The sequence below is a fragment of the Megalobrama amblycephala genome, linkage group LG16 (assembly GCF_018812025.1).
Source record: "Megalobrama amblycephala isolate DHTTF-2021 linkage group LG16, ASM1881202v1, whole genome shotgun sequence".
In the NCBI taxonomy this organism is placed as follows: Eukaryota; Metazoa; Chordata; class Actinopteri; order Cypriniformes; family Xenocyprididae; genus Megalobrama; species Megalobrama amblycephala.
Window position 1 is genome coordinate 8,455,254 of NC_063059.1, and position 13,194 is coordinate 8,468,447.

At 37.2% G+C, this 13,194-nt stretch overlaps 1 protein-coding gene across 1 annotated transcript in view; it reads right to left on the reverse strand.

Moving 5' to 3' along the window:
- The window catches only part of dgkb (diacylglycerol kinase, beta), a 70,724-nt gene that overhangs the window by 8,717 nt on the left and 48,813 nt on the right, over positions 1-13,194 (reverse strand). The window contains 3 exon segments of the mRNA XM_048161659.1: positions 8,217-8,264; positions 8,267-8,414; positions 8,741-8,831. Of these exon segments, the coding sequence (XP_048017616.1) occupies positions 8,217-8,264; positions 8,267-8,414; positions 8,741-8,831 (287 nt within the window).

Below are 13,194 nucleotides of genomic sequence, written 5' to 3' on the forward strand. Positions count from 1 at the left end.
TTACATTTATTCCATTATATAGTTTACATATTTTAGATCTTATCTTATTGCATTTCTTAAATTTATTCCATTCTAAAGCTTACATATTTGATATCATATTCTATTTCTTAAATCTAATCTATTTTCCTACACGTATTACATTATATAGCTTACATGTTTTATCTTATTCTTTATATTCTTACATTTGTTCTATTCTGTATCTTACATTTTAATTCTATTCTATTCTATTCTATATGTTCATACATTACTAATCTTTATCTACTATATCTAATTTATTCTCACATTTGCTCTATTCTGTATCTTACATTTTAATTATATTCTATTCAATTCTATTCTATATCTTTCATACATAATCTTCATCTACTCCATCTAATCTATTCTTACATTTGTTCTATTCTGTATCTTACATTTGAATTCTATTCTATATCTTTCATACATTACTAATCTTTATATACTCTATCTAATCCATTCTTACATTTGTTCTATTCTGTTACATTTTAATTCTATTCTATTCTATTCCATTCTATATCTTTCATACATTACTAATCTTTATATACTCTATCTAATCCATTCTTACATTTGTTCTATTCTGTATCTTACATTTTAATTCTATTCTATTCTATTCTATATGTTCATACATTACTAATCTTTATCTACTATATCTAATTTATTCTCACATTTGCTCTATTCTGTATCTTACATTTTAATTATATTCTATTCAATTCTATTCTATATCTTTCATACATAATCTTCATCTACTCCATCTAATCTATTCTTACATTTGTTCTATTCTGTATCTTACATTTGAATTCTATTCTATATCTTTCATACATTACTAATCTTTATATACTCTATCTAATCCATTCTTACATTTGTTCTATTCTGTTACATTTTAATTCTATTCTATTCTATTCCATTCTATATCTTTCATACATTACTAATCTTTATATACTCTATCTAATCCATTCTTACATTTGTTCTATTCTGTATCTTACATTTGAATTCTATTCTATATCTTTCATACATTACTAATCTTTATATACTCTATCTAATCCATTCTTACATTTGTTCTATTCTGTATCTTACATTTTAATTCTATTCTATTCTATTCTATTTTATTCTATTCTATATCTTTCATACATTACTAATCTTTATATAATCTATCTAATCCATTCTTACATTTGTTCTATTCTGTATCTTACATTTTAATTCTATTCTATTCTATTCTATATCTTTCATACATTACTAATCTTTATATAATCTATCTAATCCATTCTTACGTTAGTTCTATTCTGTATCTTACATTTTAATTCTATTCTATTCTATATCTTTCATACATTAATAATCTTCATCTACTCTATGTAATCTATTCTTACATTTGTTATATTCTGTATCTTACATTTTAATTCTATTCAATTCTATATCTTTCACACATTACTTCTACTTACTACTACATCTTTTGTACTCTATTCTTTATCTTGCATGGATTTTTCTATCTTACTTCATTATATTCTGTACCTTGCATCTATTCTGCATCTTACATTCTTTTAATTCAATAAATTCTATATTGTTACAGTCATAGATACCCTATGGGTGCTAAGCAGTGATATGGTGAACAGGTGTTTTGCATCAAAGCTGTTACTACAAAATGTATTTTAGCATGGCTGGAACACTACTGACCAATCAGAAGACAGGGTCAGAATTATTTGTTTTATGAACATAAATGAGTTACACTGAAAGTCCATTCTGAGGCCCTAAGCTCCCTCGAGGAGTTTGCGGAATAAGAAGAAGAGAAGTCCATTCACATAATCAAGCTAAATGTCACCTGTGTGCAAAACCCCATTCTTCATGTACCTAAGGGCAATGCAGGGATATATTTCTTAAATACGCAAAAGAAAAACACAAAAAAACAGTGTTGGTTGCAGTCATCTGGCAACTACAGTTAATGGGGTAACACAAATGCCTGGAATTGTTGTACCAACCCTGTGTTCCGCTGTTGTCAAGGAGACAGGCTGTGAACGAGGCCTTGCTGGGATTTGAAAAAGTGTGAGAAGTAAGAACTGCATGTGTTGTGTGTGTGTGTGTGTGTGTACACAGTCCTTTGACCACTGTGGCTCTGCTCTCTAAAAGGGTCAGGCTTGCATGACTCCTGAGGCTGAGAGCTCACACAGAGGACACCGTCAGAGTCAGGCTGAGAGGGGATTTCTAAATGCCTGAGGGAGCGGAGAACACTCTCTACCTACTGCTTCACATGCTCTGGGTGGGAACTGTCATCTATTTCAATTGAGAATTTAAGAGATTATTTTAACACAGATGAAACCCTGTTTACAAGAAATTACAATTTGCTTCGCTTCTGCTATGATAAAGATTTTTGCATTGCATGTTCATCCATTTTGGGGGCAGAGCAATGAATGTATTTGTTTTTGTTGATTTCAAATATCAACAGTGATTCTCAGAAATCTTACTGCACCTTTAACCCCACATATAAAAATATATACTTAAAAATGAAGAGTGTAATTCAGCACTACTAGAAAACCAAATGAAATTGGGAAAATAATTGTGGTTTTCCTGAACACTCCAATCAAACTGCCAATCAAATATATCGGTCCGCTCCGAACTGACACGTGACACCACTGGTTGAGCCAATGTTGCTATACTGGGCTGTAGGGGAGGCTTAAACAAAGCCATTTTTGAAAGTACCACAGAACACTGTTTACACTTTTCAGGGAGAAAATCAACTGTCAAACCCATTTCTAAAAGTCTCTGCATGTTAAGCTGGAATAAACACTGAAACATTTAAAATCTCCTTCACGTTTCAACACAAACCTCTCTTTCTTTTGCACATGAACACACATAGACAAGCCGTGTGCACCTGATAATGGTGTTTTCTTGTCACCTATTTTTTTTTTCCTGTGTGATTGAACAGCCCGTGTTGCTCATGACGCACATGGAGCGACAGGCGCAGGGAAGGCTGAGGTACGCACGAGGGGGGTTGGGGGGGCTTTCACACAGTGTGTCAGGGGACATCAGTAGCCCCAGTGCAGCCCACGTCCATGCTGAATAATTCAGCCCGCCTCCATTCCCTTCCACCTGAGGAGGCCTGTCTCCTAGCGTCACCAGCGGGGCCACTCAACTGCTCCCGAAAGGTCAGACTCTACCCCATCTGAGAGCCGGGCCTCTGGGGCTAATGCACTCCCTGTTTACCATCCAGCTAATGCTCCCTCGACTAATCTGACAAGCACAGGCCTCTCACCTTCAGAGCTCCTTCAGATGAAGCCGTATCTGTGAAGGCTTTCAAAACCACCGGCAAGGCGCCCGGGCTAAGTGCCTTCTCTGGTCCGAACCTGGGCTCGCGGTCGCCTTTGCACCGATCAATTGATCTTTATTCCCAGAGTAAATGGAATAGAATGGAGCGTAAGGGTTTTTTCTTTCCTGCTCTCTTTTTCGGAAGCCGGTTTTATTCTCGAAGCGCTCCGTTTCTGCTTCAGCCCAACTGTGAGATGCAGCAGAGATGCAGCAGGATATTAGAGCAAACATGCATGATACAAATGGGTGCATTTATCAGAGTCTGACTTGTATTGACTGAAATTAAAGAGTGCAAGGGGCTGGATGAACTGGAAAGATGGCCATAGACTAACGACAACTGAGATAATGGATTGGTACTTGGGGTTTAACTGAGGTGGACAGATTAAAGAGTTTAATGAATGAGATAGTATGGAGTTATGGTGTGTAAATGTACAGATATTGATATACTGTACAAAATATGAATAAGTATACTCATACTAGAGGTTATATTTCATTTTCACCCCTATTGACTGAAAAGAAAGCAGCTGGGCCAGGCAAGTAAACACTTTAACCTCTGTAAACAAGAAAGTCTAACTGACAGACTCTTTCAAATGGGTGATTTCTCATCAGGGAACATCAAATACTGTGATTGTAAGACTCAAACAGGCTCAGACGTTTCACCCTTCATTCTGCTCTTTGTGATCCGAAACATTCCCATGATAATGGCCCAAAGAGATTCTGTAAAACTACAATCAATGCTCTCAAAGCGGGCAAGATACATGATTTTCCCCAACGTGGTGACAACCGGCGTACACATTTCTAGATTAGTGAATGACGTTCTGCCTTGATGATCCTCCGTGGAGGGAACATCTAAGTGTTTATCTTAACAGCAAGTCTTTAATGTTCTTTGAGCTTTGACAGGATTTAGCCAATTCGCCAAAATGTAAAATAGTTAGGTTTTGTAATGACAGTGTGTTGGTCTGGCCGACATGTAAGGAGATGAAACAGAGTTTGGTTTGATTTTAAACGTATAGGCAGGTTTTTGGAAAATACATTATACAATAAAATAGAGTGGTATGTACTTAAAGGGTTAGTTTACCCAAAAATGAAATTTCTGTCATTAATTTCTCACTCTCGTTCATCTTCAGAACACAAATTAAAGGGTTAGTTCACCTAAAAATGAAAATTACCTCATGATTTACCCACCCTCAAGCCGTCCTAGGTGTATATGACATTCTTCTGTCAGCTAAATACAATTGGAGTTATATTAAATAATTTCCTGGCTCTTAATGGCAGTAAATAAAGGATGAGATTTTGAAGCCCAAAAAAGTGCAACCATCCACACGTGTAACAAAAATAATCCACACAGTTCCGGGAGGTTAATAAAGGCCTTATGAAGCGAAGCGATGCGTTTGTGTAAGAAAAATATCCATAATAACTTATTGTAAGAGTCATATACACTTAGGATGGCTTGAGGGCAGTAATTTTCATTTTTGGGTGAACTATGCTTTTAAGATTTTCTGAACCCCACATTGCACCTTTTGAGGTCCAGAAAGGTAGTAGAGACATCGTTAAAACAGTAAATGTGACTACAGTGGTTCAACCTTAATGTTCTGAAGTGACGAGAATACTTTCTATGCTCTAAAACAAAACAAAAATAACCTTATTCAACAATTTCTTCTCTTCTATGTCAGTCTCCTACGCAATTGTCGCAGTGAACACAGTGCAGCACTTCCGTGTTCTATGTCAGAATGCCGGCTCAGAAACCCTCGGATTTCATCAATAATTTGTGTTCCAAAGATGAATGTGAGTGAAGACATGAAGGTGAGTACTTAACAACAGAAATTTCATTTTTGGGTGAACTAACCCTTTAAATATGTACATATTTGTGTCTGTGAACTACAGAAGCCCATTTCCGCTTCAAAAAGATAAATGTGATAATATTATACTCACATACATGTACACTCACAATTTCGGCTTTTTATGTCTAAAATTATGATTTTATATATCGCAATGTGACTTTATATCTAAAAAATGGGAGTTTATATCTCACAAAATGACTATTTCTCAACAAAATTTGACTTTATATCTCACGTTATAACTTTATATCTCACACTGTTTATATTGAATTGCTACTAAATACCTTAAACAGCGCTTTGATTAAATTGCTACTAAGTACCTTAAACAAAATGCACAACTTAGCTTGAAATTGTGCAAACTTTATAGTATGAAAAACAAGAATTTGCATGATTGATTATGGCAGTCATTTCAGTACCCTTGAGCACAGCTAGTGGCAACAGTAGATGTACGATGTACGTGACACAAAGCCTTCTGCTTTAGAAAGTACAGTTATTGAAATCCCAATCAGCCTTGTTTTACCATGGTATAGTTGAGTCTGCTTTGATTAGACAGGTCTGTCCACCAACGCTAGCACAAGCCATTACAGAGCCACTGACAATCCCAAACACTGACATTAAAACTGCGCCCCTTCAACCCAAACAAAAGCCACTCGCCATGATTCAATGTGTCACTGGTGAAATATTCATCATGAAAGAAAAGTTTCTCTGAAGTTGCTTCTGATTAATCAGGTATGAAGACAAGAACTTTGCAAACCAGTAATGTTAAGGTGACCCTTAAAGAAATCTTCCAGGTTCAATACAAATTAAACAATTATTTCACTTCTGAATGAAAATTTCCTCATAATTTATTCACCCCCATATCATCCAAGATGTTCATGTCTTTCTTTCTTCAGTCGAAAAGAAATTAAGGTTTTTGAGGAAAACATTCCAGGATTTTTCTCCATATAGTGGACTTCAGTGGGGTTCACCGGGTTGAAGGTCCAAACTGCAGTTTCAGTGCAGCTTCAAAGAGCTCTACACAATCCCAGACGAGGCAAAAGGGTCTTATCTAGCAAAACGATCAGGCATTTTCTAAAAAAAAATGTATATGCTTTTTCACCACAAATGTCTTGCACTAGCTCTGTGATCCGCACGTATGACGTAATCATGTTACAAAGGTCATGTGTGCCGTAGGCGGAAGTACCAATCCAGTGTCTTCAAAGCGAATGTGCAAAGATTAAGCCAAACGGCCCTTTACAAAAAAAAAAAGGTAAAACAACGATATCAGACAATTTTGAAGTAGGCGGAGAAAATTAGATGGAGTTTTTCACCCTACCGCGGTACTTCCGTCTACGTCACGCATGACCTTTCAACGTAACGCGTGGCGCATCGCAGAGCAGTGCAAGTAGAGCATTTGTCGTTAAAAAGTATATACATTTTTATTTTTTTTAGAAAATGAAAATGATGATCGTTTCGTTAGATAAGACCCTTATTCCTTGTCTGGGATCGCGTAGAGCCCTTTGAAGCTGCTGAAACTGCAATATGGACCTTCAACCCGGTGAACCCCACTGAAGTCCACTATATGGAGAATAATCCTGGAATGTTTTCCTCAAAAACCTTAATTTCTTTTCGACTGAAGAAAGAAAGACAGCAACATCTTGGATGATATGGGGGTGAGTAAATTATCAGGAAATTTTCATTCAGAAGTGAACTAATCATTTAAGCTTTACTGATAGCATTTGTAGCATAATGGTGATTTCCACAGAAAATAATTTTGACTAGACCCTCAGTTAAAATAAATTATTTAATAAAACTAAAACTAATTAAAGCTGCAAGCAGTGATGAAAGGGTCCATGCACCCAGGCTCACCGCCACCCGTTGGCCTTAGGAAAACAGTGAACAGTGGGCGACATGCATGTAAGAGAGTAAATACAAGGGAAATATGGCAAAGTCATTTCAAAGTGCCACACTTCCTGCTGCCAACAGGTGTCACTTTGACTGTTACTGAATATTGCCATGTAGATGTCTTCAGGCCAGGACTATTATCAAACATGTGAAGTTTGGAGCAGATCGGACATTGTATGCCTGACTTACAACAGCTTCCTCTTTCATGGCAAAACATCAGACTTTGTCAGGCCGCCACAGACACGCCCTTCAGCAAAAACTCAAGATCTTTGCAATTTAACATCATTAAGGCCTTTAGATTAGACTGACCAAATATGATGTTGATCTGGTTAAATCTCTACGAGGAGTTAATCACAGTGTAAAACATGTAATTTCCTGTTACCCACAGGTGGCGCTATGACTGTATCTGAATATTGTTATGAAGATGTCTTCAGGTCAGGACTCTAATAAAACATGTGAAGTTTGGGGCAGATCCGGACATTGTATGCCCGAGTTACAACAACTTCCTAAGGTGAAACATCGAACTTTTGTCAGGCCGCCTCGGACACGCCCTTCAGGGAAAACCCTATATCTTCGCAATTTAACGTCTCAAAGGCCTTTAAGATTAGACTGACCAAATAATGACATTGATCTGATAAAAGCTCTAGGAGGAGTTCGTTAAAGTAGAACATGTGGAAATGGCAAAAACTGCCAAAACTGAGAAAATTCAAAATATCACACTTCCTGTTGGGTTTACAGATTTTGCACCCAGGCTTTTTTTGTAGGTATTGGGCTGTTACATCTGTCTACAAAATTTCCATACCTGTATGTGAAACGTTGAAATTTTGTAGGTGGCACTATCGAGCCATTTTGTCCATACCTAATTCTAAAACCCATATCAGATGTAAATTTTCAGCACTTCTGACGCGGGTGCAAAGTTTCATGAGTTTTCGACCACGTTTAGGCCCTCAAAAATCCGATTCATTTTTGAGAAGAAGAAGAATTGGCCAAGCAATTACAATAGGGTCCTCACACCATCGGTGCTCAGGGCCCTAATAAAACAAATGATTGAAAAAGTTTGAAAAAGTAAAGTAAATAAATAAATTTGTATAAAACTGTATGGGAATCAGAACACAACATCTCATTCATCTGACTTAGCCCTGTATAAGTACAACACGATTTGTGATATGTGAGTATGTGTTTGTATACCTTGGACAGCAAAAATTAGTTGTTTGGGGTCAACAATTGTGGTCTTTTTTTCTGAAAAGACTTCTTCCCCGTTCTACGGTGACCCCTCCGTTTCTTGCTCTCTCCCCATAGGTTGGAACCACCGTGCATGCTGGGAATATTCAGGACGGCGATGCCCTCCAGTGAGATGTTGCTGAGGTTCAGGGTGATGCCATCACACTATAAAAACATGGAAAAGAATGCAAGGTGCATTTATGTACAGTATATTCATTTAAATTACAACTATAATACAGTGAATGATTCAATGAATCGATCAATCAATAATGAATAAATAAATCTACATTTGTTGTATTAGCACAAGCACACTGGAATATAAATTGCTGTTTGTTATAATACAAATACAACAAAATCCTGAAAGACATTTTGGCAAAATGCAATCTTTTCTATTAAAACAATATGCCACAGTTCTTTCCAGTGGTTCTGCAGGGGGTGTTTAAGTGTTAGAAAGGCGATAAGGCATGTGGTTTCTCACTTATTCTCATTACCTCCACCTCAAGATAATCATGCAGCTTCTTGCAAGTTGCGGAGAAGGTCTCTGAGGTGCCAAACTCGAAGTACCAAAGCTTATTCTTCATCCTGAAACAAACAAGTTATATCAGTTTTTTATGGATAATGTATTATTTATAGATCATTATCAATCATTAGGGGAGTGGTGTGGCGTAGGAAACAAATACTATGGAAATCAATGGGTGCCGTCAACTGTCTGGTTAACATTCTTTAAAATATCTTCTTTTGTGTTCAACAGAAGAAAGAAACTCATACAGGTTTGGAACAACATGAGAATGAGTAAATGATGACAACATTTTTAGGTGAACTATCCCTTTAAAAAGTTTTTTTTTTTTTTTTTTTTTTTGTAATGCCTAAATTTATTTGTAGAATTTAAAATGATTGTTTCAGTCAAATCAAATCAAATCAGTCATTTATCAGTTATTAGGACATGTTATAACACAAAAATAATTAACAGTTTATCTGTATCAGCCAGAATTTTAATATCAGTGCATCAAACAAGTAACTGCAAAACTGTAGGTTCAAAATCAAAATGAATGAATTTACAATAAATGCATCACCTAAAGTAATTCACAATGACTGTCTGGTCCCCATCTTGGCATTGAAATGAACCAGGATGACTCAAAAACTGAAGCACATGGCGCAAACCCCTACCATTACAGAGCCCAGCTAGGGTTCAGAGAGGGTAATCTAGCTGCCCCTTCAATTAAGAGTGGGTTGTGGAGCCGGACCCCTGTCCCCCACCCCACACAAAGTCTCTCTGGGACCAGGATCATGATCAGTGACCTCACCAGAACAAACCACCATCTGTTTTCATTACCAGCAGACACACACACCTGAACCTTCTATAGCAGAGACCAAACACCATGGATATAGAGATTTAGAGAATTACACAATCCAAAGCATAATAATGGGATCTGTTTAAAGGATAAATGAAAAAGAGAAGTAGTCAGAAATTGGAATGAAAATAATAAAAAGGGTCCTTGGTGATTGTTAGTATGGTACACTCTTAAAAATAAAGGTTCTTCATTGGCATTGATGGTGCCATAAAGAAGCTTTAAAATTAATGTAATCTTTCTATTGCACAAAAAGAAAAAAGTTCTTTAGATTATTAAAATAAAACCCTTAAAAGGACAAGATATCGCAGCTTACATTCAAATCGATTTTTTTTTAATATGAACATAGGACTGACCTGAAGGAAAATGCTATTAAGATGCAGGTAATACAAGCTTCAGTGAATAGTATCAATGAGAACAAACATATGTTTATGTTGCTACCATTGTTTTATTCACGATTCACAACATCGTGAGTAAAATACAGCTATTGGCCATTAACTGTTTTATAAAGTGCATTAACTGTTTACAGTAATGCTACTGTAGGTATGAGGTGCAGAATGAGGCTGGAGGAGCAAATACTAATGAGAGACAACACACCGGCCTTGAGCCCCATGGAGGAGTTCTGGAACTCTTATTATGCATATATTCCACTGTGGGCTGCTGCCGCCCCTTTCGTTTTGTCGTTTTGTCGTTTTGTTTATTTTACGATTATAGTTGCCGCTTCTCGCTTCCTTCTTCCATTAAGGAACTTTAACTATGTTACAGTTACTTTTGATCACTTAAATTCACATTATTTTATTCCATTTTAATGAAATAGCTACAAGTGCTGAATTAGACATACAGTTTTACTTCAAAACAATCATACTAAAATACATTTGAGTGTGTTGAAAGTTACAGTGCTCAGCATAAATGAGTACACAAAGTAACATTTTAAACAATATCTCAATGAACAAAAACAATTTCCAAAATGTTGACAAGACTAAGTTTAAGTAACTAAGTTTTAACTTATTGTAGATTACACATTTTTCAGTTTTACTCAAATTAGGGTGATGCAAAAATGAGTACACCCCACAACAAAAACTACTACATCTAGTACTTTGTATGGCCTCCATGATTTTTAATGACAGCACAAAGTCTTCTAGGCATTGAATGAACAAGTTGGTGACATTTTGCAACATCTATCTTTTTCCATTCTTCAAGAATTGGGTTCAGATCAGGAGCCACTGAATCACTTTCACCCTGTTCTTCTTCAGAAATCCAACAGTGGATCATTGTCATGTTGGAAAAGTGCACGACAACCAAGGGCACAGAGTGATGGTAGCATCTTCTCTCTCAGTATAGAGCAGTACATCTGTGAATTCATGATGCCATCAATGAAATGCAGCTCCAGACACCAGCAGCACTCATGCAGCCCCACATAAGGACACTGCCACCACCATGTTTTACTGTAGGCACCATGCATTTTTCTTTGTATTCCTCACCTTTACGACGCCATACAGTTTTGAAGCCATCAGTTCCAAAAACATTTATCTTGGTCTCATCACTCCAGAGTATAGAGACTCAGTAGTCTTCAACTTTGTCAGCATGGGCCCTGGCAAACTCTAGACGGGCTTTTTTGTGCCTGGGTTTTAGGAGAGGCTTCTTTCGTGGACGGCACCCATGCATGCCATTCCTCTGCAGTGTACGCCGTATTGTGTCACGGGAAATAGTCACCCCAGTTTGGCTTTCTACTTCTTTAGATAACTGCAGTGAACTTGCATGCTGATTTTCATCAACCCTTCTCATCAGAAGACGCTCCTGTTGAGGTGTTAACTTCTGTAGTCGACCTGGACGTCTCTATGAGATGTTGCAGTTGCATCTTTTAAAATTTTTGTACCACTTTTGGTACAGTATTCTGACTGATAAGTAAAGCTTTGCTGATCTTCTTGTAGCCTTCACCTATCTGGGGTGAAGAAATTATTTTCTTTCTCAGGTCTTGTGACATTTCTCTTCCATGTGGTGCCATTGCTGACAGCATGAAATGGGAAGGGGTTTTAACACCTTTTTATAGTCAACTATAAAGTATATTGTATGGCAGAGAAAATGCTGTATTACTGTTACTTGATTAGCCACTTGACAAGTCTCTGAGGCATTGTACAAACTTGTTACTCATGGTAAATCAAGAAAACAAGAGATTCAAACAATAAGACTAATCGTTTTGATCTATATAATGATTTGTTTTCTGTCGATAAAGATATCCAAACAGTTGCTCACCTGTCTATAAACCCGATTCCAAAAAAGTTGGGACACTGTACAAATTGTGAATAAAAACAGAATGCAATGATGTGGAAGTTTCAAATTTCAATATTTTATTCAGAATACAACATAGATGACATATCAAATGTTTAAACTAAGAAAATGTATCATTTTAAGGGAAAAATAAGTTGATTTTAAATTTTATGGCATCAACACATCTCAAAAAAGTTGGGACAAGGCCATGTTTACCACTGTGTGGCATCCCCTCTTCTTTTTTATAACAGTCTGCAAACGTCTGGGGACTGAGGAGACAAGTTGCTCAAGTTTAGGAATAGGATTGTCCCATTCTTGTCTAATACAGGCTTCTAGTTGCTCAACTGTCTTAGGTCTTTGTCGCATCTTCCTCTTTATGATGCGCCAAATGTTTTCTATGGGTGAAAGATCTGGACTGCAGGCTGGCCATTTCAGTACCCGGATCCTTCTTCTACGCAGCCATGATGTTGTAATTGATGCAGTATGTGGTCTGGCATTGTCATGTTGGAAAATGCAAGGTCTTCCCTGAAAGAGACGATGTCTGGATGGGAGCATATGTTGTTCTAGAACTTGGATATACCTTTCAGCATTGATGGTGTCCTTGTCCTCTTTAGTCCGGATGACATGGCGTCCCAGTTTTCCAAAAAGAACTTCAAATTGTGATTCGTCTGACCACAGAACAGTTTTCCACTTTGCCACAGTCCATTTTAAATGAGCCTTGGCCCAGAGAAAACACCTGCGCTTCTGGATCATGTTTAGATATGGCTTCTTTTTTGACCTATAGAGTTTTAGCCGGCAATGGCGAATGGCACGGTGGATTACCGACAATGTTTTCTGGAAGTATTCCTGAGCCCATGTTGTGATTTCCATTACAGTAGCATTCCTGTATGTGATGCAGTGCCCGAAGATCACGGGCATCCAGTATGGTTTTCCGACCTTGACCCTTACACACAAAGATTGTTCCAGATTCTCTGAATCTTTGGATGATATTATGCACTGTAGATGATGATAACTTCAAACTCTTTGCAATTTTTCTCTGAGAAACTCCTTTCTGATATTGCTCCACCATTTTTCGCTGCAGCATTGGGGGAATTGGTGATCCTCTGCCCATCTTGATTTCTGAGAGACACTGCCACTCTGAGAGGCTCTTTTTATACCCAATCATGTTGCCAGTTGACCTAATAAGTTGCAAATTGGTCCTCCAGCTGTTCCTTATATGTACATTTAAGTTTTCCGGCCTCTTACCTGTCCCAACTTTTTTGGAATGTGTAGCTCTCATGAAATCCAAAATGAGCCAATATTTGGCATGACATTTCAAAATGTCTCAC